The sequence below is a fragment of the Cornus florida genome, unplaced genomic scaffold (genome assembly GCF_030987335.1).
Source record: "Cornus florida cultivar Cherokee Brave unplaced genomic scaffold, ASM3098733v1 CherokeeBrave_3.0.0_Hap2_Chr04, whole genome shotgun sequence".
NCBI lineage: Eukaryota > Viridiplantae > Streptophyta > Magnoliopsida > Cornales > Cornaceae > Cornus > Cornus florida.
In genome coordinates this window covers 97,821,141-97,847,343 of record NW_026775574.1, presented here as the reverse complement: position 1 = coordinate 97,847,343, position 26,203 = coordinate 97,821,141, and the positions used below count along the sequence as shown (strand labels likewise).

Sequence of the window (26,203 nt, the reverse complement as noted above, 5' to 3'; positions counted from 1 at the left end):
CTTATATGTAATGCAACCTAGTATGCTAGCAGTTAAAGCTTGAATTCTCATGTTATGATTAGCATATATATATATGTTGCTTTATATATTCATATCGATCTGTTTTTAGTTTTGTTTACGGAAGGTTGCAGTAGGAATTATTTTGATATTATTTAAGATTGCACTGATATTAGAAAGTGAATTGTGATATTTTAGTGTGTAGTCAAAATATCTTAAAATTGCCCTATGGAATAGTCTCTAAATACATGGTCGTGATAGTGCATATATATACACTCACACACACACACACATGGGATCTAAGTAGTGTCGAACAGTGATTCCTCGTGTTCTTGGGTATATTTAGTCTGGAATTTAATCCATATGTATATAATGAGAATGAGCAAGAAATGGGTTGATCATAGCTTGTATTGATTAAATCATTTTTAGAGTTTTAAGTACATGATTGACATTTACTTGAGACACCAGTACTTGAATGTTGAATCACTGATTTGGAGATAATTATTAAATAATGTAATACCCCTAATTTTAAAAGGATATTTTTGGAATTTCATTTATTATTTAGTTGCATTTTATGTGTTTATTTGCTTAAATTTTTTTATTTAAATTATTTGTTAAGTGTTTTATTTTGTTTATTTATTTAATTGGAATTGTTTGTTTAAGTGGTTCATTGTGTGTTCAGTATAGTTAATTATTTAATTGATTTTATTTAATGGAATTTAGTTAATTGATTTTAATTGAATGTATTTAATGAAATTTAATTATTTTTCTGTCTTAAACTTAAACGTGACTATAATTGTTGTTGCTCACATATAGTTTTACATTAGGTTTAAATTTTATATAGGTAGCCGACGTTGTTTATAACACAGGATGGTTTATGGGCCGAGTTGGGCTCTGTCTCTAATCTTACAAGGATTAGGGTTTTAGGAATTAAAGTTTATAATACACCATGATAATAAGTCTAGGGTTACGATCAAAACACTTAGTTCACAGACGTAACCTAAGTTCTGTAAACAAATAAACAAAGGGTTAAGGGTAGAGTATTAAAAGATCTGTCAAAGGGAGAAGTTAGGAGGACAACGAGGAATGGCTAAAAGCAAGTTCTAACCTCATCTCTTTCCCTTTTACTCGTGTTCTTTGCATGCCTAAGTAGTTCCAGAAAATCATTAAACGGAATTAATTGACTATGCATGTTTAGTTTTCATTACATCAGTATGTGTTGAAACTTATTGTAAATTGTTTGTCTTGTGTTCAACTGTGTAAATGTTCTTTTAAATTACTGTTAATCAATGCATGAAGGAGGTAGATGGGTTCCCTCTGGGTAGGTTTGAACATAAATAAAAGTGTTAGAAGCTGTAATAGAGAGGGACGGATGTAGTGCAGTCAAACGGAGACGAAACAAGCAGACAAAGGAGAGAGGGAAGAGGAGACGACTCCATGGAACCATGGAGCCTGCTCTACATGGTTTGGAGCTGGCTCTACATGGTTAGGAGCCGGCTCTATCATGGTTGGAGGCGGCTCCACCTTGTGGGAGCCTGCTCTCCTTGTGTTTGTCCAGTTTTTTTGAGTTTCTGCGAGTTCTGGACTGGTTTTTTGACATGGCAGATGTGTGTAGGAGCTGTGAATGGGAATTGTGTTTGATGTCTGAGATTAATTTAGGTTTTCAGAGGGCTTGTTAATGCATAGTCAACCAATTAATATTATTGTTTGGAACAGTATACAATTTCTAAGAAAACTAGTAGACTGTTTTGGAGATTTAGGATTTAAACTACACTTTAGGTGTAGTAGTTTATTTGGGAATGGAGTTAGGCTATGATCATATTTCTGTAATGGACTATAAGCATGCAGGACTATAGAATGAATTACATGCCTATAATGGATGAAAGATGTATACTTATATTAACTGTTTTATTCACTCCTGAACAACTGTGTAGTATTATAGGATAAGTATGTAAATTTGTAAAACAAATCTGTCATGCTTAATTGGATTTAATTAAAGGTTATATAGATGATCTATATTATCAATCATGGAACTGGGTGGAGTAGTGTTAAATAGGCTTGTTAAATAACAAAGTTTTAACACGCTTAATGTGAAGCAGTTGATGTTTACAATTGAGTGATTCACTGTCGATCGTTAGATATACTATATTGTTGATAATTATATTTATTACTTGTATTGTCAACTGTGGATGTTGGATTATTGTTGGATATATTAAATAGTTGATAATTACATTTATTAGTTGTATTGTCAACTGGGAATGTTGGATTACATGCACCAGTATGAGACGGTGGCATGCCTAGGTTTGGATTAGTTTCAAAATACTAAATCCTACCTACACAGAATAAGGGAATGGATGTTAAATTAAATCCTACTTATACTCTAGTCAAAGAAGCTGCACAAGCTGAATGACTAACTGGATTTCTTGTTATCTATGTTAAGTCAAAGAAGCTGCACAAGCTGAATAACAAACTGGATTTCTTGTGAGTGGATAGGTTAGTACTTTAAATATATGTTATGGTACTACGATCTGAGCTTGAATCTCAGAGTCTTCGGTTAAGGAGCGTATATGCAATAGGATGCATAGCTGGATATGAGAGGTTGAGGTACACCCTGTTAGGTCTATGTACTCATGACCACCTTTGGGTGCGTTTTCGCATGTTGCCTTTTACTCAGGTTGAGACCCCCCCCCCCCCGGTAGTCCAGTGAGAGTCCTGTAGTGTGGATATAATTATGTATCGGACTATTAGCTATTGTTGAATTGCTTATGATGTATATGCGTATCGAGTTTCTGTTTGGATTGTAGTAGGTTAGAACTTGTTCGTAGGCCTGACCCACTTCTATTTTTCAAGTACTCGTTAGTTCCAGACTTAGACCTAATCGTACTGAGCAGAGACTACTACTCACTCTTCCGACGACGTAGGACTCTCTCCGTAGTTTACTTTTGGATGTTTCTTTTAGTTATTGTTTTATCAATTTGGATTATTATTAGGGGTCCACTAGAGATGGATTCCCGAGTTGTTTAATCTATTAGAGGTTTTTGGATTTATTGGAATTTAAGTATTTATTTTAAAGAATTTTATTTTAGTTTCTTTTAGCTTGTAAGATTTATTCTTAATTCATTTTGTCATCTGTTTTCGCTTTTTAAAATACTTTAATTGTTTGATATTCCCACGGGTTTGGGCCTGGGCCTGATCAACCCGTGTCTCAGATCCGAGAGGTATCACAAATAAAGAATTATGAACTCATGATGTGGTGCATGTGCTGCACATGGATATGATGAAGGATTTGGACATATATAATGTTATTTAAATTACATACACATATAGGTGGAGCAGGTGTTCAATTAATCATTCAATATTGGTTGCTGGCATGTATATCTGTGCTATTAAATTATTATTATTTACATATAAGTTGTGTATCGATGTTAAGTTCAGAGGATGGCTACAGTGATGCGTTTAAGGATCTGTAATTGGCTCATTTTATTATATATTTGATTGACTCAGTGGAAAATAAGCCAGGACTCACTAGTGCAAGGCAAGGGATCACCATGATTAAAAAGAGAGAAAATTTCCACTATAGAATGAAATACAGTTGGGTCTTCAAGGGTTATATTGATTTAGGACTTTTAATTCTTAGTGTTGTTACTTATGACTTCATGAAATTAGAGTAACTACCAAAGAGAGAAATTTGGATAATGATGTGTTGGTATTAATTAATTAATTAATAATTTAAGGTGTTTGATAAACTCATGATATTATGAGTAGGAATTATTTAAATGTTTTTAGTGTTTAATTGAAGTGATTAAATTAGTTGGAGTGGTAGTCTGGGACTTACCAAATGATGAGTTTGTTGAGTACAGTCAGGGACTGTCTGCGGAAGTGAATTACTCTTTTGTTATGGCCATTGGGTTAATGCTGCCCTTAGTATATGGACGTGGTAAGGGGCCATCTGGGTGAGTAGACATACAACCCAGCTGTGTGTTTGGTAGTCAGGGACTATGCAATTCACACCATTTATTTGGAGTGGAGCCAGGGGCTCATGTTATGTGAGGTGATGGCATTAGAACGCCAACTGGTTGAGAGGAGCCAGGGGCTCATGTGAGGTAAGTAGAATTTTAGTAATTTAAATTCCAGATCGGTTACAAGTTCACAGTTTGAGTAATGTTATAGAATGACGATGATTTGTAGATTTTCGTGGTCACTTATATATGTATATATATACGAATTTTAAGTATGGATTGACTTACTGAACGATAATAGTGTTTGGCAATTTCTTGCTGAGCTTGTGAGCTCACCCCTTTATTACTTTCAGGTGCACATGGTTTTAGCTTGCAAAGGAGGCTCAATAGGAGATAGAGATTTTCCGGATTTCCACATATTGATTTTATTATTGTTTGTTAGCAAACACTTTGTAATAAGATTCACTTAATTGGTGGAATTTTAATTAGTTGGGGATGTAATAGATTTCCTTTGGATTGATGGATTTTAAAATACAATGTATTCTTACTGATTTAATCATGGATTGTTGTGGATGAATGAGGTGAGAGTCACGTACCAGATTTTAGAATAAGACAAGGGTTTTGTGCTAAAATTTTTGGGGCGTGACAATAACAGTTCACTAGTCTTCCCTTCTTGACGGATGAGAATTTATAAAGAAGAAAGGATGTGTCATCCTATAATAATATTGTAATATATAGATGATAGAATTGTAATTTAAAACTTATATAATTCTGGATAGTATTTAACTAAAATTTTTTATAACAGTTCAGTTGTCTTCCCTTTTTTCTTCTGTCCATTTTGGACGGATGAAAATTTGTAAAGGAGAAAGATGTGTCATTCTTCCTATTTTTCTTTATTTTCTTGTATCAACTCTACCGAACAAAAGAAGTTTGATATTTCCTTCCTATTTTATGTACACACCTCTTTCTTCCTTCCCACCTAAATGGCATAACAAAAGTCCTAATTGAAGAAGTCGCTTAAAACAATAACTGTGTTTGTACAATTTTTCAATAAGATCTTATATAAAAGGGAAATTTGTAATTTTTTAACTTCTTAAATTCAAACACTATCTTATGAGCTAAATTTAAAAACCATTAAAAGCGCAACAATCCCCAACTAGCTCAATATCACCAATTTGGTGATATGATTTTGGGCTGAAAATTTTGATATCTTATGAACTATTCCAAATCAATAAATGTTGTTCCAAACATGATATGGGCTAAAATTTAAAGATCAATGTTAGAAAAATAATATTATAACACATTCCAAACTAATCCCTAGATATTAATTTTAATTGAAGTGAATTATTAAATGATTGATAATTTCTCAAAAAATGAGATAATTAACAACTTCTTTGATTTGACTATAAAAAATGATTTTAAAGTCGATAATTGGGCAACATTTCTTAACCGAATGAATTTAATTGGTCAATGTATGCCACATATAAGAAAATGATCCCTTTATATCTTACATTAATGGCCTATCAAATGTATTCCATCAAAGAATTCTGCCTCTCTCTTATACCTAAATTCACTACTCTTCAACCATACAATCGACTACAAACACCTTCTTAGTCCAGCGGTTGGATTGCTCCCATTATCCTTAGAACTGGTTAATTTGGAGCCTTTTCCACTTTTAACTTCTAATTGAGTTGATGTGCTAATTAATACGAATTAACATAAATTTCTAAAAAATAGTTTTTATTGTTTTTAAAACCTAATAAAATACATTTTTGTAGATAAATAGAAAAATATACAAAGAAAAGGATAAAAAATAATTTATTTTGAAAAATTAAAAGCATCATGTGCTCAATTCAGAAACCAAAACCCAAAAATAAGAGTATTTTTAAGTTGTACATGGTCAAAGTAGTCATTATTGCTCAAATACTTGTAATTTGGCACTACTTCAACAACCGCCGGCAAATTCCTACTACAAAACACTTCCCTCTAAGGGTGCACACGGTCCGGTTTGAACTGGATTGAGAGTATTTTGGGATCAAACTATTTATAATGGTTCTACTATTTTTTAAACCAAACCAAACCATAATGTCCATAGAACCAAACCAAACCAAACCAAACCGCAAAAAAATAGTTTGGTTTGGTTCAGTTTGTTGGTTTCAGTTGATTTTCTTTTTATTTTATTTTAATTTAGAGGGGGAAAAGTTAAAAAAAAAAAAATCAACTAGCATTGATATAAAATGCAAAAAAAAAAAAAAAAAAAAGAATTTTAAGAAGAAAAAAATGAAAGAAAATTGAGATATATTTGAAAGAAAAGAAAATTAAGATATATTTGAAATGGGAAATTTGACTTTTTTTAAAAGAAATTTAAGGAATTTAAAGAACAAAAGAAAGAAAGGGGCACGTGAGAACTTTATTTGATTTAGATTTAGGATATGATATACACAGGAAGGCTCTCATGTGGTCCAAAACAACGGGTTTTTTAGCGGACCAAAAGTCAAATACAATTTTTTACTTTATCAGACCTAACCATTGTTAATAACTGTTTTGTTAATGATGATCTAAATTAGAGAAACTGTGAAGTGGTAAATGGGGTGTTTATGTGTGTGTGTTTTTTGCACTTGACATGGCCCCGCCAAAATATTTTTGCATGATTATTTTCAACTACTAAAAGAAGTTAAAAAAAAAAAGTTAAGTAATAGAAATAGTTTTTGACATATTTTAAAATTTTGAATGCCGATTTTATGATACCATAAACTATTTCCAAAATTGGGATGATAAGATTGAATATTTAATTGTATTTGTGATAAAATTTGAAAGAATGCGTGAAAACATAAATGGGAATGAAAACAAGAAAATTGCCAAAATCAAAATTTGGAGATTTTTCTTATTTTCGCCACAGAAAAACTAAATTTGGAGACCTTTTATTATTTCCATGCCAGGATTAAGTAATATATGTTTTCTGTTTGAGACTACATTATTCACTAAGTGTGGAATAATGGGTCGAAGAAAAAAATTAAGAAAGCAAAAAAAAATAAATAAATAAATAAATAAGAGAGCAACAATCAGACCAGGAAAAAAAATTAAGAGAGCAAAAAAATAAAAAATAAATAAATCAAAGTGCAAAAAGAAGAGAGAGAAAGAGAGAGATGGTGGCTGTGATGGTGTGAATATGGTTGTGATTGAGATTGCAAGGAAAATAGAAAAAATTAAAGAGGAAAGCGATTGCATAAAGTTATAAATTATCTATGGTAAATTGAATATTAAAGTAACAATTATATACTATGGTTAGAGCATCTCCAACTCTTGTATATATATATTTTTTTGTATAAATCTGATGTGTCATGATGGATTTACACAAAAATTTTGAATTATTTAATTTTAGCTCCAACGGTTATTTCATACCTTTTGTGTAAAAATATATTTCCAAAATTCGTAAGATCTTATATAAAAGGGACTCACATAACTTTTACAAAGTTACTTAATATATGGTTGATTCCTCAATAGAATGAGAAAGAGGGATGAAAAAGGAAATGTGTTGATTTGGCCGTGTAAAAAGGTTGTGTATTTTACACTGACAATGTATCTTAACATACTGCTGGAGATGAAAAAAATTTATACATAATAGGTGACCGTATATATTTTACACAAAATAGTATTTTAACATACTGCTAGAGATGGTCTTAGATCTGATAAAGTAAAAAATTGTAATTGACTATTTGACTTTTGGTCCGCTGAAAAACCCATTCTTTTAGACCGCATGAGAGCCTTCCTGATGATATATATATATATATATATATATATATATATATATATATATATATATATATATATAACATAGTAACGGTTCTGTTCCGTCCAGCACGACCCTAAATCAAGACCGGACCGAAAAATTGTTCCATAATTTTGGACCCATCAAATTGTTATACAACTAGCTCAAATCGCCCAATTTAGTACGGTCTGGTCTGGTCTTCCTGATGATATATATATATATATATATATATATATATATATAAAACATAGTAACGGTTCTGTTCGGTCCAGCACGACCCTAAATCAAGACCGGACCGAAAAATTGTTCCATAATTTTGGACCCATCAAATTGTTATACAACTAGCTCAAATTGCCCAATTTAGTACGGTCTGGTCTGGTCTGATTTTTCGATTTACTAAATTTTTTTAACACCCCTTCTTCCCTCCCACTTCCCACCACGCGTCATCCAGCTGCTCCCAATTAAAACGCCTCCCCCGCTCTTTCTCTCTCTCTCTCTCTCCCCGGCGCCCAATTCGCCCGATATAAATTTATATATAATAATTTATTTTTGGAATCGAATTTTTGCCAATAAGCGTATTTTAGTAGTAATTCTATTAAAAGAAGGATTACAATTTAAAGAAAACAAATCATGTAAATTATGTACAATAAGGATAATATATTGCCATTGAGATTCTAAATGAACAAATATTGCGACTCCTAAAATGAATATAATCTTTGCTTAATGAATTCTAATAGTTCTCTCACTCTTTCAATTGTGTTTTTGAGTGTTGCGCAATAATTGACTTGTCAAAGTCGAACGAGTTTTTGCACACACTACCGTTTTGATCAAACCTCAAATTGATTCGCAACTGTACATTCGAGGTACACTTTCTTCTGAATTCTGGTTGAATTTCGATTTGGCCTCAATTTTCTAGTGTTCGTAATTTAGGTTTTTGTAGCGCGCCAGTTCTGTAACGGTGATGCTTGATTGTTCATCAAGAATTTGAGAGGAGTCGAGATTTGGTGAATAGTTGTCGAGACAGAGAGATGTCGGGACCACTGGATCGATTCGCGAGGCCTTGTGAGTGCTTTCTATTCTTCAAGAATTTATTTTATGTAGGATATTTTATGTAGGAAGTAATGGAGCTTTATTTAGTTTACAGAGTTAGGGTTTTCTTTGATATTTTATGTAGTAGGTAGTAGTGGTTGTACCCTTTTTAACACAACTGAAGCTTGGTCATACAATGATTCTACTTATTTTGATATGGCTTAGTCAGATAGTTGAAGTTAGGCAGGATGCATAAACCCTCGGCATTCGTTCAGGGGTTTAAGCTGATTTATCATTGTTGGAACCTTGCAGCTCTGTTCTCTTTATCATCAGAAACTATCCAAGAAACAGTCGTAACTTGGACTGACTGAAGTTTTCTTGAGCTTAACAGTAAATAATAGTTTATTGTGTTGGGAAATAATTCGTACTTTAGTGAAATTATACTTCATTGAGGCTTCATACAAGTCATTGATAATTTATCACATCTGCATTTTTTTCCCTTCCACGTGATAGGCTTTGAGGGTTCCTCTGGTGATGATGAGAGAAGAGAAAGAAAATCTGATTTTGAAAACTCAGAGGATGAAAGAAGGACAAGAATTGGTTCACTGAAAAAGAAAGCCATTAATGCATCTACCAAGTTCAAACACTCTCTCAAGAAGAAGAGCAGAAGAAAGAGTAATGGTCGAGTTAGTTCGGTCCCAATTGAGGACATTCGTGATGCAGAAGAGCTGCAGGCCGTTGATGCATTTCGACAAGTACTGGTATTGGATGAATTGCTACCTGAAAAACATGATGACTATCATGTGATGTTAAGGTACTCTATCCTATATTGGTGGAAATTGAAAATGTGTATTTCACTTTTGTTGGTCGTATTTTGATATTTTCTTTTTATTAACCTTATGAGGTGGGAACCATTACAATATCTACGTTTTGTTTTTTCTGATTCAATAGTTGTGGGCAACATAATGGGGAATAACCTTTCCATCTCCCACAAACCCCCCAATTCCGTTGTAGGAATTTGATATGTCTGGCACTTGATTCATACCCGCGCCCGACACACATAACCTCTACCATTACTTGTCTTCCTACGTTGCTTTGGTTTTTTCTTGCCTTTCTCTGGAGCTTTTCTTTTTCGTTGTACAATTTAGAGTTTCTTTGGTATCATTGAATATCTTTCTTCTTTGTTGTGGTATTTTTATAAAAAGTAATGCTATCAAAACAAGTGCTAAATTTTATATTTCTAGATCGAGAAGGACACTAAGATAATGAGAGGGCTCGTCAATGCTGTCAAGAGTGTTACTCTTGATTGCTTTATTCTTTAAAAATACGATTTCACCTACAAATGAGATTGTTATGTTTGAGCTCTTTTTACATATGATAATGTGAAAACAGTTCTTATTCTTTGCTTAATAGGTTTGATACTTTGATTGATCAATTTTAGTATTCTACAGAGTGTTAGATCAGTATTCTTTTATCTTTACTGAAAGGATGTGGAACACTTTCATGATGGAATTCATTTTTGTGACAGTTTATTTGATTACTTACATTACTTACAGATTCTTGAAAGCAAGGAAGTTTGACATTGAAGGATCAAAACATATGTGGGCTAATATGATTCAATGGAGGAAAGATTTTGGTGCCGACACTATTATGGAGGTAATTAAATTTATAATTTTCTTAACTGTGCTGGTTGGTCTCCATGTTGTTTCAGGCCCTGGTTTAAGCTAATTCTTTCCATTGTGGCATTTGTCATCTCAACTTTCACATCCTCTTTTTCAAAAAATAAAAAGGAAAAATCTAATATGCTTACTGTGGTGGTATTTTTATCAGGATTTTGAATTTAATGAGTTGAATGAAGTTTGGAAGTATTACCCCCATGGTTATCATGGCATTGACAAGGAGGGAAGACCAGTCTACATAGAAAGATTAGGAAAAGTTGTTCCTAAGAAACTTATGCAAGTTACAACCATGGATCGCTATGTAAAATACCATGTCCGGGAGTTTGAGAAAAGCTTTGCAATTAAGTTTCCAGCTTGTACCATCGCCGCAAAGAGACACATAGATTCAACCACAACAATTCTAGATATCCAAGGCATTGTATGTTATCTTGTGTATTCTTTTTCATAATTACTGGACACTAAATGTATACATTTTGGTACAGTATGTATACTTTTGTTGATTTATGTTTGGTTATATCTTTCATTGTTATTGGTCCAGGGTTTGAGAACTTTGAGCGATACGGTAGTGAAGCTTATTAAGACGATCAACAAGATTGACAGTGACAACTACCCTGAAGTAATCTTATTTTCTTTTAACTTCATTAATGATGTCATTCTTAACTTGATTAATGATATCTTGCTTAAGTTTCGATGTTGATTTGGTGTATCAACTTAATGCTACAGACACTCCACCAAATGTTTATCATCAATGTTGGTTTCGTTTTTAGGAGGCTGTGGAGTGTTGTAAAGGGTTTAAATTTTCTAGATGCCAGACCAACTTCCAAGATTCATGTATGTGAATTTTTTCTCTTTTTCTTCTGAAAGCATGCATTTCAGTATAATTTTATAAGCCCATTCACATTAATCATATCCATTTTTTTAATTATCCTTAGTTTCTTGGAAACGAGTACCAGAACACATTGCTTTAAATAATTGATGCCAGGTAATTTTTTCGCATTTCTAATTTCTTATTCTGAACTAGTCTGATCATAAATGCCCCTTCTAATTGTCATGCTATTTACTTATATCTCATTTGTAACTGCATTAATCTATCTTAAAACTTATGGAATTTTGCGGTGCTTGTACAGTGAGTTGCCAGATTTCCTTGGGGGCAGCTGTACCTGTTCAGATCAAGGGGGGTGCCTTCGTTCTGATAAAGGGCCATGGAAAAACCCAGAAATATTAAAGGTACTGACTGGCTTTAGGACCTTTGTTGGTTTTATCTTAAGTGATGCAAACACAATGAAATATTTATTGCGCTTTTCACTTGACAAGTTAGGTCTCATGTTTGCTTTAATTGAGAACAATTTCTTTATATGGGCAATTATGTTGCAGATGGTTCGTAATGGGGATGCAAGGCGTGCCAGACAGGTTGTTAAAATTCTAAACAGTGAGGAGAAGGTTGCTGCTTATGCCAAGCCACACTATTCAATGGTATGGCCTCCTCAGTTACTTTCAGTTTGTTTGGATGCATTCATGTTTATCTATTTTCAGTTTTGGTTGTTATACAATTGTTTTGCTTTGATACAGATGAAAAACAGTGATACATCCACTGCCGAATCAGGATCTGAAGCTGAAGATGTTGCTTCCCCTGAAGCCATGAGGAGTTATTCACATCTTCGGTTGACTCCTGTTCGTGAAGAGGTTTGTTTTGACTTTTGTCATTTATAGGTCAATATATTACAATTTTTAAATTATTGTGGCAGCTGTTGCGTTATTAAGATGCATCCGTAAACAGGCTAAGGTTATTGGAAAGTTAAGCCATGCTGCTAGCTTCTCAGGGTATGACGAATATGTTCCTATGGTTGACAAGGCTGTTGATGCTCGATGGAAGAGGCAAGCAAATCTTGCTTCGCTGTGGTATATGTCCCCTTTTTCAGTGTCTACATACTGTAATGTGAATTCACTGAGGTTGTATGTTCATTTGAGAGCATATTTCAAGACACACAAAACAAAACGACTTTGGTTGGATAGCAATCAATAGAGATGAATCACAAAAGAAAAGGAGATTGCATTCTTTAACGGATCGGTAGATCGACAGAAAATGAGTTCGAGATAAATCGCCTAGCATAAGTTTGGATTTACAGTAGCTTAAGTGGTTTTATGGGATTAGAATTTGATATCTGAGGTTGTGTTACATTTCTCATAGTGGACTTAATATGTTTGGTCTAGGGTTCCGTGGTTTTTCTTCCCACGGGGTTTTCCATGTAAATCTATATGTTGTTCTCTGTTTGTTTGTTTTTAATTTTTTTGTAATTTTTTTTTTATTTGCTCTTCTATTACTATGTGTGTATATATATATATATATATATTTTCATTTTTTTTAAAGAAGTTCTAAAATTTGAATTTCAGCTTTGGCCATTAGGTTTTTGGAAGACTTATTCAACCCCCCACCCCACGAGGTCGAGTGGGGACTTGGTATAAATTGACATTTTAGGGTGATAGTCCTTTCTTCTGACTTATGCTTAATTTGGATATTATGTGTGATGAAAACCTCATCTTGGTTATGTTACTTAGAGAACACCCACTACAGAACCTTTATGTTCATATGTATTTCGGACAACACCATAACTTGGCAATAAGATGCAATGAGTGTTCCTGCCCACCTTTTAGCTTTAAACTGAAACTTTTATTTGTTTATCTGGTATTGTTGCTCCTATTTAACACGATAATATTAATCTGGTGTTTTATATGACAGATTTAAAATTTTGATTTCAAAAAATCCATGGCAGGGACATCTCCTCTGCCTGAAACTCAGAAGGCACCAGAAGGGCTTCGTGCTCGGATTTTTGCAGTGCTTATGGCCTTCTTCATGACCCTTTTCACGCTCTTCCATTCAGTGGCACGCCGTGTAACCAAGAAATCTCCCGAGACGTCATCTGTTCATGACCAAAATATTCCTGAACTTCCCTTTGATGTGCCGCCCAAGGAGGATTTTCGGCCCCCTTCACCAACTCCATCATTTACCGAGGCAGAACTACTCTCCTCTGTAGTGAAAAGACTGGGTGAACTTGAAGAAAGAGTCAATATACTTCAAGCAAGGCCATCAGAGATGCCTTGTGAAAAAGAGGAACTTCTGAATGCCGCCGTTTGCCGTGTGGATGCCCTTGAAGCAGAGATAATTGCAACTAAAAAGGTAGACAGTATAGCCTATTATATTTTTGTGTTTGCTGCGGTCGTAAAAGTTATTGATTCACTGCTGAGCCTTGTCACCGGATAGTATTATGCAGTGGAGGCTTGGCTTGGTCAATATAACTCGCTCGTATAGTTATTGATCTAAAAGCAGTGCAATGCATTTTCATTTCTATTCTCTCCTCTTATTATTCTTAATTAGTAAGGATAATTTGCTCCTATTTTCTTTTGTTTTTATATACTAGTGCTATTATGCTTCACTTAGTTTTAAGTCACGTATTGTCTGAAACAATCTGAAAACATGACTGCATAGTTTCGAAGTACTATATTTGAGACTGTTTATTCAACATGTAAAAGTAATGTAAATATAAAATATACTGTACCTGTAGCTGTTGATTGTCGGGAATATTGAGAGGGTTTTCATGTTGATGCGACTTTTATAATTTTGGCCTTTTCTATACATGCAATAAATATTGCTTTCACAGTTTTGATTGATCGCTGTAAATTTCTTTTCATTTCACTGTAAATTTTACCTTCAAATTAATATACACGTTGACTCTCCTTCGAGTTGTGGTTGTCATTGTGCATGCATTATTGTACATTGTCAAGTATGTGTTATGCATACAAATGTAGTTTGATTGCAATTATGCTTCTTTGTGAGCAGGCTCTGCATGAGGCTTTGATGAGGCAAGAGGATCTTCTTGTTGACATAGACAGTCAAGAACAAGCTAAATTTCGGGTGAGTTGATATGTAAACCTTCCTCTTATATATATGTGTGTGTGTGTGTGTGTGTGTGGAAGCGTTCTCTTCATGTTTAAAGATTTGTTTTCTTTTTCTGTAGAAGTTTCTGACTGATGTGTTTCTCAATGCATGTTAAACAGAAAAAGAAGTTTTGCTGGTAAGATGTGAGCGGATGTGAACGAGGGAGGCAATATGTGAGGTTGGTTGTTGTCTTTGGCTGCTTGAGTGTCTTTACCGTACATGTTCGGCATGCACGAATTCTATTACTCTTGCGAAAGATTTGTTTTTTATAATGATGTGACGAGACTTTCTATGGAGATTTAATACACATTGACTGTTGAGAAATCGTGCGTTTCTATATGTTCCTTGTGTCCCGAATGTATGTTGTGATTCTATTCAACTCCAAACGGTCTCTGAAATGTATGAAATGAGTAGGAAGCTTTTTAAAAAATTCGTTGCTAAGCCGTGATAGGTAGATTCCATTCTGAGTTTGCACATGAGAACTTGTGATTGTGTCGATACTTCTTTTTAAACTCCCTAAAATCTTGCTTTTAGGATTTAAATGAAATAATTGAATTGGGACATCCAATATGTTGTCATTAGGTTGATCATGTACAATGAATTGGGACATCCATTAAGTTTTCAATATAGTGATTTGTAATAACTTGAGTTTAAATACAGCTAAAAATATAAAAATAAAAAATTGAGGATGACTTTTATCATATGGGTTTTGCGGTCGGTTGAAATTCAGTATTTGGACCAGACTTTTAGGATGAATTTTCCAGGAAGTCACCCATTCTGCTATTATTCCAGTGTTAGCACGCTTAATACGATCATCACGGTTTTAAAATGTGTTGTGTCATATAAGGGTGTTGAACCTACATATAACACTTTACCTTCACCTTCACCTTCCCCTATTGATGTAGAATGGTGACACCCGTAGCGTCTCACACTCGCTCATAGAAGTTGTCACAGTACGATCAGAACAGAGGATCTCTCAATCGAAGTGGGTTTTGTTATCTCCAAAAGCTCTTCAATTTGTTTCAAAGTTCAATACTTTGCTACATTGTTATTCCCTTGTGTTTGAATACGACATGTAATAGAAAGCTTTCGTTTTTAATTGAGGGATCTGAAGGGAAAAGGGTTAGAAATAAAACAATTACCCACGTAGCAAACATGACTTCAGTGTTGGCAATAGTTCGCCCAAAATCATGGAGTTATCCATGGATAACAAGATTTCCAATAGATTGTAAGATCATACAAAATTTCCAATAGATTGTAAAATCGTACAAAATAATAGAGGATTACACATGGATATCACTCACCACCTTCAACCCTTTTGTAAAATCCGCCTGCAAAAACCGTGAGTACAGTAAACGTTTACAAATGTTGCCTAAGGGAGTTTTTTTTATGTGGGCAAAATGGTAATTTCATATACTCATATATTTTATCATTTTTAACAATAAAATATGAGGGATGAAACGGTAAAATCACTTTAGAATATAACGTCCATGCCCAATCCATTACTGGGGAGGTCAGTTTAACAAAATATTTAAGTTTGATATTGATCATTAGTAATTATGCCAAACTTTGGGGGAGATTGGTGTAATTTATCCTTAAACTTAAAATAGAATCGTGATACATTACTATTATGTTTGGAAGCACTAAATTGGCCGGAATTAAAAATAAAAATAAAAATAAAAAATTCAGTTAAAATCCTAAGAAATTTTGTTAAAATTGTAAACTATTATTCCAATTCTAAATCCGACACCGATTTGATACACCAAAACACAATGAAAATGATGAATAAACAGTCTCAAATATAGTATGCTTGCACGTATGCGTGCAAGCATAATCAATTTTGTTAAAACAATCTCAAATATAGTATCTCAAATATAGTAGTAAATCCAGACGGTGAATTATGCTTGCACGCATACATGAAAAATAAAGACAGTTTAGAAATAATGAAAGTTGATGCATCAGTTTAGAAACAATGAAAGTTGATATTGTGAATTTTCAAGATGAATGCTTTGTGTTTTTGTTTTGAGTGCATGGTGATTATGAATTGTATGAATCTGAAAGCTACCCGATTAAAATAATAATAATAATAATAAGCCATTACGAAAACAAAAGTTGGTGGTGATTCTCTCCTTTTGCGTGATATGATGATTCTGTATCACTCTATACTAGTACACGGGTGGAGGAAGGATTTTAATTCAGAGGGAGCGCAGCGTAAAAATATATATAATTTAAATAAAAAGAATAAAAAAAAATTATATACCATTTTTTTTTTTTTTTTTCCTAAATCACTATATACATCATTCTTAAGTACAAAAAGAAGAATGTTAAGAAGTAGGGGGCCAAAATAATTTAATAAGAAGAAGAAGAAGAAAAAGTGGAAAATCAAAAAAAAAAAATATGAGTTTGAGTAAAGAAGAAAATTTAACTTTTTTTTTTTAAAGAAATCAAAGAAATATTAAGAGCAAAAGGAAAAAATAAAAATAAATTATAAAATAATTTTAGAAATTTAAAATTTTAGGGGGCATTATAGAAAAAAAAAAATTATAAATATATAAATTAAAATAAAAATTACTATATTTTATAGTGAGAGGCTAAATTAGGAAGGACATGTGTCCTCCCTGGGCACACAAGGTCTCCACCTCTGCTCGTACATGCTACAAAGTGTAGGTGGGCAGAGTATAAAAAAAAAAGGACCAAAAAACAAAAAAAAAAAACCAGCAGGCGAAGAAGTCATAAAGAAAGGAACAAAGACATATTAATTATTTGCGAAGAAGTCATAAAGAAAGGGACAAAGACATACTAATTATTTGCTGAGGCACGGGCTACAATCCAACAAGTATTCAAACCTTATGACATGGTGTGTGTGTATAGCCAATAAAATACCTGAGTGTAATAAAATTTCTTTAATTTAATTCAATTCAATTTAAAAAAGAAATTTTACAAATCAATGTTTGATAGAAATGCCAAAAAAGAAATCTTACAATGTAAAGTTAGATAGAAAAACACAAAAAGGAAATTTTACAAGTCAAAGTTGAAAAGAAAAAAGCAAAAAAAAATAATAATAATAAAATAATTTCTACGAAACTCTAACACAAATCAAATATTTTATTTTCTAATAACACAAATTATCTATTTATCTATTTAATATAAAAAAATTTATTAAAAAAAAATTAATTGGACAAAAATATATTTAAAAAAAATAAAATAATTTCTCTAAAACTACCACTATTTATTAATTGATATCCACCAAAAAATAATTACTAATTGATATAAAAAGATTTTTTTTTAACAGTTCTATAAAAACTCTCAATTTAGTGTTTCAGTAAATGTCATGCCCATTAAACTATTACCTTTTATCTGCATCTTCACAGAAAGGACATTCTATTGGACCATGATACTAATCTGGCTCCACAACGACCATGTCAGGCAAATAGTATGTTTTGGAATGAACGCAAGAAAGGGCATTTATAGGCTACATGGTGCCGCAAATGCCATAGCATACAAAGTTTTACATGTGATTAAAAGAAAAGGAAAAAATCAAAAAGTGGAAGGTTAACACAAATTACCTATTTATTTATTTATTAAATAAAAATATATTTAAATAAAATAAAATAATTTTTAAAAAACTCTAAATAAAAGGGTTTAAGAAAAGATTGCACATGGAGCGTTATACACCCCCTGAAAATTCTCGGAATCAATCACAACTCCCGACCAATAGAGAGATTTCATATTAGAAAAAAAGTGAAATGTTAACATGTCATGTTTTTTGCAAACTTGAATTCATACATTTACTACCATTGAGCCCATAAGCAAACGCAAACGCAAACCCAAACCCAAACCCAAACCCAAACCCAAACCCAAACATAGCCCCTCCGAATAACCTAGAGTTTCAAGTATTGACAGTACTTCAGTCCCGAAAGAAAAGAACAAATCTACAGAGTCCTTGGTCAAAGATGCTTCCTTTGCTTGCCAAGCTCCAAATTTAGTTCCTCCTTTTCCTCTTCTTCTCCTCCTTCTCGGACGAGTTCTTCAGCTGCACTCATACAAATAAATAAATTAACCATAGAAGAACAATAGCGATTGGCACAAGCTGAAAGATTATATGATATAAGAGTACAACAGTTGGCTTATCCAGTGAAACTCTTGTCCCATTACTCACCATGATTATAAGGATTCGGACAAAGACAGCAACAAAATCAGTGAAAAGAGTCAGAGAGTGCTTCACGTAATCGAGATCCCCAAGATGTGCCTTCTCAATTATATCCTGGGTATCCACTACCATGTAGCCCACAAAAACCAAGAGCCCAAAATACAACTGCAGGAAGTGGCATTAATCAGAACAGAGGGTTAACCGATCAGAACACTTGCACTTAAAATTTGACTACGAAAACAGAATGTTAAACAAGAAGAAAGTGATTATGATCTCAAACCTCGAACTTGAAGATCGCTGTAGAGCCCCCAAAGATGGAGGATGCAAACTGCAACCAGAAAAGGATGGAGAGACCAGAAGAAAGAAGACCTCCCAGGTAAAGGAACTCTCTACGTTTTGCCAACATTGCAGCCACTGAGAAACACCCGAAGGCCACCGCAGATCCCACAAATGCAGTGATCAGAATGCTGGAATGGGATGGGAAAGATTTTTTACATCAGCACAAATTTATCCAAACAATGCAGACGTAATTTTGTAACCTAAAAACTACCCACATGCCAAGGAGGATTACAGAAAAAGATAAATTCAACCTCAAAAAGCAAAGGTTTTTAGATACAATCCCCATCACCTCCAAATGGAAGAGCAAAACATAAACTACCAACTAATTGTAGATACAAGTAAATGCTACTAGTATTACTTGAGTTTAAACTAGACATATATTTGAAAGCATAGAGAAGTGAAGTCATGTTATCAGATACTTTGGAACAAAAAAAAGCAAGCCTCATAACCTATACAAATTACAGAACCATGTGAAGAAAATAATACAAAAAATACCTACACCAGTACAGATTATCCAAACAATGTAGCTGTGATTTATAGTCTAAAAACTAGCCACATACAAGAGGGAATTACAAAAAAAGAGAAATTCAACCTCAAACAGCAAAGACTTTAGATACAAATTCCATCACCTCCAAAAGAAACAGCAATATAGCTACCAACAAATTGCAGAAACAAGTAAATACTAGTATTACTGGAAAAACAGTGCGCAAACGTAACAAACAAGTCTTATATTTGGAAGCATGAAGAATCAAAGTCATGTCGTCTGATAATTTGAAGCACAAAGAAGCAAGCCTCGCAACCTATACAAATTACAGAACCGCATGAAGAATCAAAGTCATGTCATCTGATAATTTGAAGCACAGAGAAGCAAGCCTCACAGCCTATACAAATTACAGAACCACATGTAGAAATATTCTATATATATATACCTTGGATCAATTTCAATGGCCAAGTGAATCAGAGGACCAATAGATGCCCCTTCAAAAACTGCTGTTGCCATGAGAAGTGAAACCCTTTTTAGCTGCGCAGATCGATAAATGACACAAATTAAAACCAAGAGAGAATTATAAATAAAGATCTTGATTCTTGCACATGTAATGTAACATACACAGCAAAACCAGGTAAACTACCTCTTGATTAGGAGGAGTCGCGAGAAGCCAAGCGATGCAACCAATGCATCCGAGCGTAGTAAGAAGGCCACCAATGTTCCAGAGGATATGGAGATATGCTCCAACCGCAGAAGCTACCAGGGCACAACATAATGAAAGATAAACCTGCAAAATCAAACAAACAGAAAATTAAATACCTAAAATTGAAACAATTGAAGAGTGTATACAGAAAATTTTGTAAAATGGGAAAATTATTTACATAATTAACAAACACTTCAGACGCAAAAAAATAAAAAATAATAATACTGAGATCAGGAAGAAAAAAGAAAAAGAAGCAAAGCCTAGTCAATTAAGGCTATCAATCAAGAACGCCTAATTCATATCAATCAATAATCACATTCAACTTACGAAATCACAATTATTTGGTTCAAAGAAATATGATAAACGAAAAGGTTCAACCAGACAATCATGTTACTGAAAATTATTGATCGGAAAACCCAACTCCAGAAAAATTAAGATTCGAAAAGCCAAAATTCCAAATATATTCACCGTAGGTCCGTAACCCTAATTCTCCTTTAATTGATTTGCCAAAAACACAAATTTTTCGCCTAATTTAGGGATTTTGTTTTTTTTAAATAGTAATAGCGAAGATCTAACACAAACATACATAAATTTCGTAACCCCATCCTAATTTTCCCTTGTTATCTCCTTAGTTTTCTCAGAAACCAAACAGAAAGAGAGAGAGAACCTGTTTGAGATGAGTTTGAACTTTGGGTGAGATCTGGCGGAAGTTCTTGAGAGAATCGTAACTCCAACTGTTACGAGAGCCCATTTGAGGATCGAAGAAAGAAGAGAACGCGTCCATAGCTGTGTCTAACGAAAGAATTACACAAAGAAAACGAAAGCTTTTTCAGAGAGAAACAAGACAATACACGCAATGGATATGACTATTATGCGTGTGTGTGTGTGTATATATATATGTGTGTGTGTGTAGCTTTTTCAGGAATGATCTTTTCCGCGAAATTACCTGACGGCAAAAAGGCATCTTAAATTTTTATTTTTTATTGGACCCCAAATTGACGAATCTATCCTTCTAGTATTGGGTCCCAAATTGTCTGACCCGGATTGGAATTTCTTTTTCTTTTTTTGAGAACCGAATTTATGGAATCCCTAAGAAGAAAAGAAAAAAACAAATAATGTTGTTTGATAATTCAATTTAATATTTCATTTCAAATAAAATTTTATTCAATTAAGTACATTTATTAATTTGAACAAATTAATAAGAAAACTTTATTATTAAAGATAGATTGATTAAATAAATAATTATTCCAAGTTTATGGCTTTTTCTTAAGTGAATCTTGCCCAATTGTGCAATTAAACTTTAACTACCAAGTTTTCACAAATACTTAGGCTTTGTTTGTTTGGATATAAAATACTTTTCAAAAAAATTTTTTTTTTTTTTATGATGTTTGGTTGTCATAAAATATTTACAAAGAAAAAATATATTAAAATTTAATAAAAATAACTTATTTATCACTTTTCGACAAGATATTTTATTTGTCCCGCCAGATAGATTCGACCTCAATCTCGATATAGACATTTGCCAAACACAAAAAAAAGTAAAAATAAAAGAATATTTTACTTGAAAAAGAAAAATATTTTTCACAAAGAATATTTTACATCGAAATAAACAGAGTCTTAATAAATTCTTTACTAATATTTTCAATTGAATTTATGCTTATTTGATTGGTTATGAATTGAATTCACATGTCCCAGATCTCAGCTTAATACGCTTGAATCCCGTTCATTTTTTCTAAAGAATTTGTTGTGAAAATATTCCTTTTATTAAAAAATAAGTATTATGTTTTTATTCCTTAAAATAATGTGGTTTGCTAGTTAGATGCCGGGTTGAGTCATAGTGGATGGTGAACATCCGGTTGTACCCGGATCCGAAATTGGTGTCAGTGGTTGTGTAGAAGAGGGGCACTTACGGAAATGGAAAGGTCTTTCTGGAAAATTCGCGATTATTGGAGACAAATTCATTGGTTGACTCACGCTATAATGACAAGAATTGAAAATTGAGATCCATGGAATAGATACACATAGGCTTAAAAAAATTGAGCGGCGTGTCACCACAACCAATCAATTTATGCCATGTCACCATGAAGATAATATTTTTCTACTTGTCAATTTATTGCAAAGAACAGGTTGTAGGTAATTTACTTCCTCTAGAAAGGTCTTACTTGTCAATTAAGAAAAGAAAAAAAATTAGAATAATTTACACTCACACCCTCTAAGGTTTGAATCAATATCACTCAGGGATCGATCAACACATTAGTTTACATCTACACTCCCTAAGGTTTCAAAAGTGTTCACACACGCCCTCTCAACCCGAGAAAATGACTATTTTAATCTTTAACTTGGTCAATAATAAATACATACAAAGTGTAAATTACTAATATAACGCAATAAACTAAATTTTAAAGGACTAAAATACCATTTATTTTACATTCTCTCTCAAACCCTACACAATACCCCTAATCCTCCAAGGTTCGACAACGCAAGCATGGCCGAGGACGTACATGGTCGATTTGCTCTTCGTCCTCCTCAACACGGCTGATTTTGGCAGAGATTTGGGGTTTGGCCTTGAGGGAGAGGATGCAGAGGGAGTCAAGGTCGTAGAGGCGGAGGCTGAGGCGGCAAAGGGCAGCGGAGCTATGGGAAAGAATAACAGCGGCGTCTTTGGTCCTTGGTGGTGTTGATGATGTAGAGAAAACAGATAACAGCGACGTCTTTGATGCTTAACGGCGTTAGAGAGTTGGGGATGATCGCAAAGGGTGAAGAAGACTGGAATTGTTGAAGAAAAAGGTGTGCACGTTAGATCTACGCGCAGTGGCCCATGGAGAGTGTAAAAGTGCGTATGGTGTGTGCATCGTCGTTCTTCTCTTCGCCGCCAGTAATTTCACCGTAGGTAGGGTTAGATCTTGCTCGAGCAGCGTATAGGTGTGTGGTTACAGCTGTGGTTGTGGTGGCGTTGTGTGGGTGGCGGTGGTTGTGGTGGCGTTGTGTGGGTGGTGGAGGGTGTTGCGCTGTGCTGGTGTGGCGGTGGGTGTGGCATTTTTCATGTGCGGTGTGCGGTGGTTGTGGCAGTGTGTTTCGGCGTGCGGTGGTTGTAAGTGTGACGACGTGCGGTGGGTGTGGCGGTGGGCGGTGGTTGTGGCTGTGGCTGTGGCGGTGTGCAAAGTAGACTCCATCATGAATCATTTCAATGGTCTAACTACCCACCGGAATTGATACCCACAGCCTTCCCATGCAGTTGCCTCCACTGTACGGTGTTATATGGGTCTGGCGGGTCTGGCGGGATGTGGTGGTTGTGGCTGTGACGGTGGTGGTGTGTGGGTATGGCGGTGGTGGGTAAGAGGGGTTACAGAATTAAGGTTATTTTTATCAATTAACAACTTCAGGTAAATATGACTTTTGAAACTTTAGGTATCAGTATAAACCAGTGCATTGACCAATTGTTGAATGGTGTTGACTCAAATCTTGAGAGGGTGTGATGCAAATTGCCCAAAAATTTAAACAACGGAGATGAAAATTAATTAAATATGTCAAACTCACTACTTAGGATAAAAAAATAATAATAATAAAAATAATAAAAATTCTCAATAAAGTAATGTCATAATATTAAAAAAAATAATAATAAAAATAATAAAAATTCTCAATAAAGTAATGTCATAATATTCGAATTAGGGTTGTTACGTAATTCTAAATAGTAGTGTTCAATAAGAACTATTACACTATTATTGCGTTTGGTGCAAGAATAGAATGAAATGGAATACTCATTCCAATCATTCCTTTGTTTGGTATGCAATTTAAAATGGGAATGGCCATTCTATTTGAATGAAAATCCATTGCACAACTAAATCTATGAAATTGTCATTCCATTCCCAAGTAATTTTTTTTTAAAAATCAACTTCCCAAAATATCCTCATGTTCCAAGTCCAAAAATCACCATCTTCCACCACAACCACCTACACCTTTCACCACCACCACCATTACCACCACCACCAACTTTCACCACTACCCACCGCTTTCCACTACTGCCACCGCTACCACCTTTCACCACCGACATCGCCTTCCATTACCTCAACCATCGTCGTCGCCTTTCACCATGGCCACCACCACCGCCGCCGCCATCACGTTTTACCACCTTCCACCATCACCACTGCCACCGCCTTTCATTACTGCCTTCCACCACCACTACTGCCTCTGCCTTTCACCACCGCCGCCTTTCGCCACCACCACCGTCATCGCTTCCCACCACCTTCTACCACCACCGCCGCCACCGCTAGGGATGGCAATGGGGCGGGTTTGGAGCGGGTTTCTCTAAATCCCGCCCCGCCCCTTTTAATTTTTGTCAAGTCCATGCCCGCTCCAAGACCCGCGACGGGTTGGATTTTCATATCTAACCCCGTCCCGTTAGGAAATACTGTGCCCCCGTGCCCGCCCCACTACCAATTTTTTTTCTCCCACTTTTTGGAACTTAAACTCCTGCTATTTAAATGTGCAAAGCCTAGGAATGACACAACATAAATAAAATTATGTATCCTAATAAATAAATAAATAAATAACATGCACATAACATAATTCAGAGAACATAATAAACAAAAATAAAAGTTTAATATAACCAAATCACAAGAAGTTCTAAACTCCAACTTCCACCATAACCAAAACAAAAGCAAATTTAATACCAAGTTTACATCCCAAATTAGGATTATAAGAGATGGGTAATTAGGTAAGCCGCTAAAATAACTTATTACTATATATATATAGTTATATGCGGGGCGGGGCGGGGCCCCTAGGATATGTATATTGAACCCTTACCAGCCCCGTAACCCTCGACGGGTACAAAATTTGTATCCATGTCCGCCCCAACGGTATAACAAGTGTTCCCATATCTGTTATTAACGGGGCGGGACGGGGCGGGGCCCCGGCGGGGCGGTAAAAATTGACATCCCTAGCCACCGCCTTCCACCACCCCCACCACCTTTCGCCACCTTCCACCACCACTGCCGCCTTTTATCACCACCGGTACCGCCACTGCCTTTCACCACCGCCATCGTCACCTTCCGCCACCACCACCTTCCGCCGCCACCACCACCACCACCGTCGCTGCCGCCACCACCGCCATCGCCTTCCAACACCTTCTACCACCACCGACTTCCACTGCCGCCACCGCCTTCCACGACCACCATCGCCACCACTGCCACCTCCACTGCTTTCCACCATCGCCACAATCACCTCCATTGGCTTCCATCACCGCCACCTACATCACTATCTCCTTCAACCACCACCAACACTCTTGCCACCGCCTTCCACCACTGCTACCTTTCACCAACACTGCCGTCTTCCAACACCACCACCTACACCATTATCGTTTTTCACCTCCACCACCATCCACCATCACCACTACCTCCATTTATTTTTAAATTTTTTTAGAACAATGTCATTTTGTTAATTTTACTTAGTTTTTACTAACAGGGATATTTTGGAAAACTCAATTTGAAATTTATTCCATTCTAAATTTTAAATTGGTCAAACCAAACACTAAAATGGTTATTATCATTATATTCCTATACATTTCATATTTACAACCAAACAAGAGAATGAGAATAGCTATTCAATTCCATTTCCATTCTCATTCCATTTCCACTTGCATTCCATTCCATTCCCGCATACCAAACATAAGTAATAAAATATTTTTTTTTCCTGTTCATCGTATTTCAAATTTTCAATTGCTTACTCAGTTTTAAAAATCAATTACTATTTTTATCAATTTTCTTCTTATTAATATTTTTTAGAATTATTGTTGAGTTAAAAGGTTGACAAAAAATAATTTTCTCATTTTGGCATTTGAAAGTGACCTACCCGTCGAAGACAATATTATTTCATTTAAATTTTTACAATCAATTTCAAATTGCTGAATCAGTATATAAGATGAATAGATGTTTGATTGGTTGAACATAATTGGAGTCAAGGTTGATAAAATTTATAACAGCCTCATTTTATTTTTTTATTAGTTATCGATGTAATTTCAATTTTCTATTCCTATTAAGAAAAAAAAACTATTATTTTGGGCGTTTATAGTGAAATTGATATGTAAAAAAGCTAATTGATTTTTGGAAAAAATAAGAGGGCTTGATTGGCTGTTTTTTTCTCTTTTTTCAGAAAAAAAAAA

General features: G+C 34.5%; 1 protein-coding gene and 1 pseudogene across 1 annotated transcript; one reads left to right on the top strand and one right to left on the bottom strand.

Moving 5' to 3' along the window:
• The first annotated feature begins 8,729 nt into the window (after positions 1-8,729).
• On the top strand, positions 8,730-14,565 carry LOC132304121 (phosphatidylinositol/phosphatidylcholine transfer protein SFH8-like; annotated as a pseudogene).
• A 3,496-nt stretch (positions 14,566-18,061) lies between these two features.
• On the bottom strand, positions 18,062-20,926 carry LOC132304120 (bax inhibitor 1-like). Its single transcript, XM_059801671.1, has 6 exons — positions 20,714-20,926; positions 19,987-20,130; positions 19,786-19,877; positions 18,798-18,984; positions 18,527-18,682; positions 18,062-18,400 (listed from the first exon to the last, which is right to left on the bottom strand). The coding sequence occupies exons 1-6, from the start codon at positions 20,828-20,830 to the stop codon at positions 18,350-18,352; spliced, it is 747 nt and encodes a 248-aa protein (XP_059657654.1). The 5' UTR covers positions 20,831-20,926; the 3' UTR covers positions 18,062-18,349.
• Positions 20,927-26,203: the final 5,277 nt, after the last annotated feature.

What these genes read in the sequence shown, in the direction of transcription:
- LOC132304120 (XM_059801671.1), bottom strand. Translation starts at nt 20,830, where the DNA reads ATGGACGCGTTCTCTTCTTTCTTCGATCCTCAAATGGGCTCTCGTAAC. An exon ending in CAGCGATCTTCAAGTTCGAG is followed by an intron (nt 18,683 to 18,797) that starts GTTTGAGATCAT and finishes CACTTCCTGCAG; the next exon opens with TTGTATTTTGGGCTCTTGGT. An exon ending in TCCGAATCCTTATAATCATG is followed by an intron (nt 18,401 to 18,526) that starts GTGAGTAATGGG and finishes GTATGAGTGCAG; the next exon opens with CTGAAGAACTCGTCCGAGAA.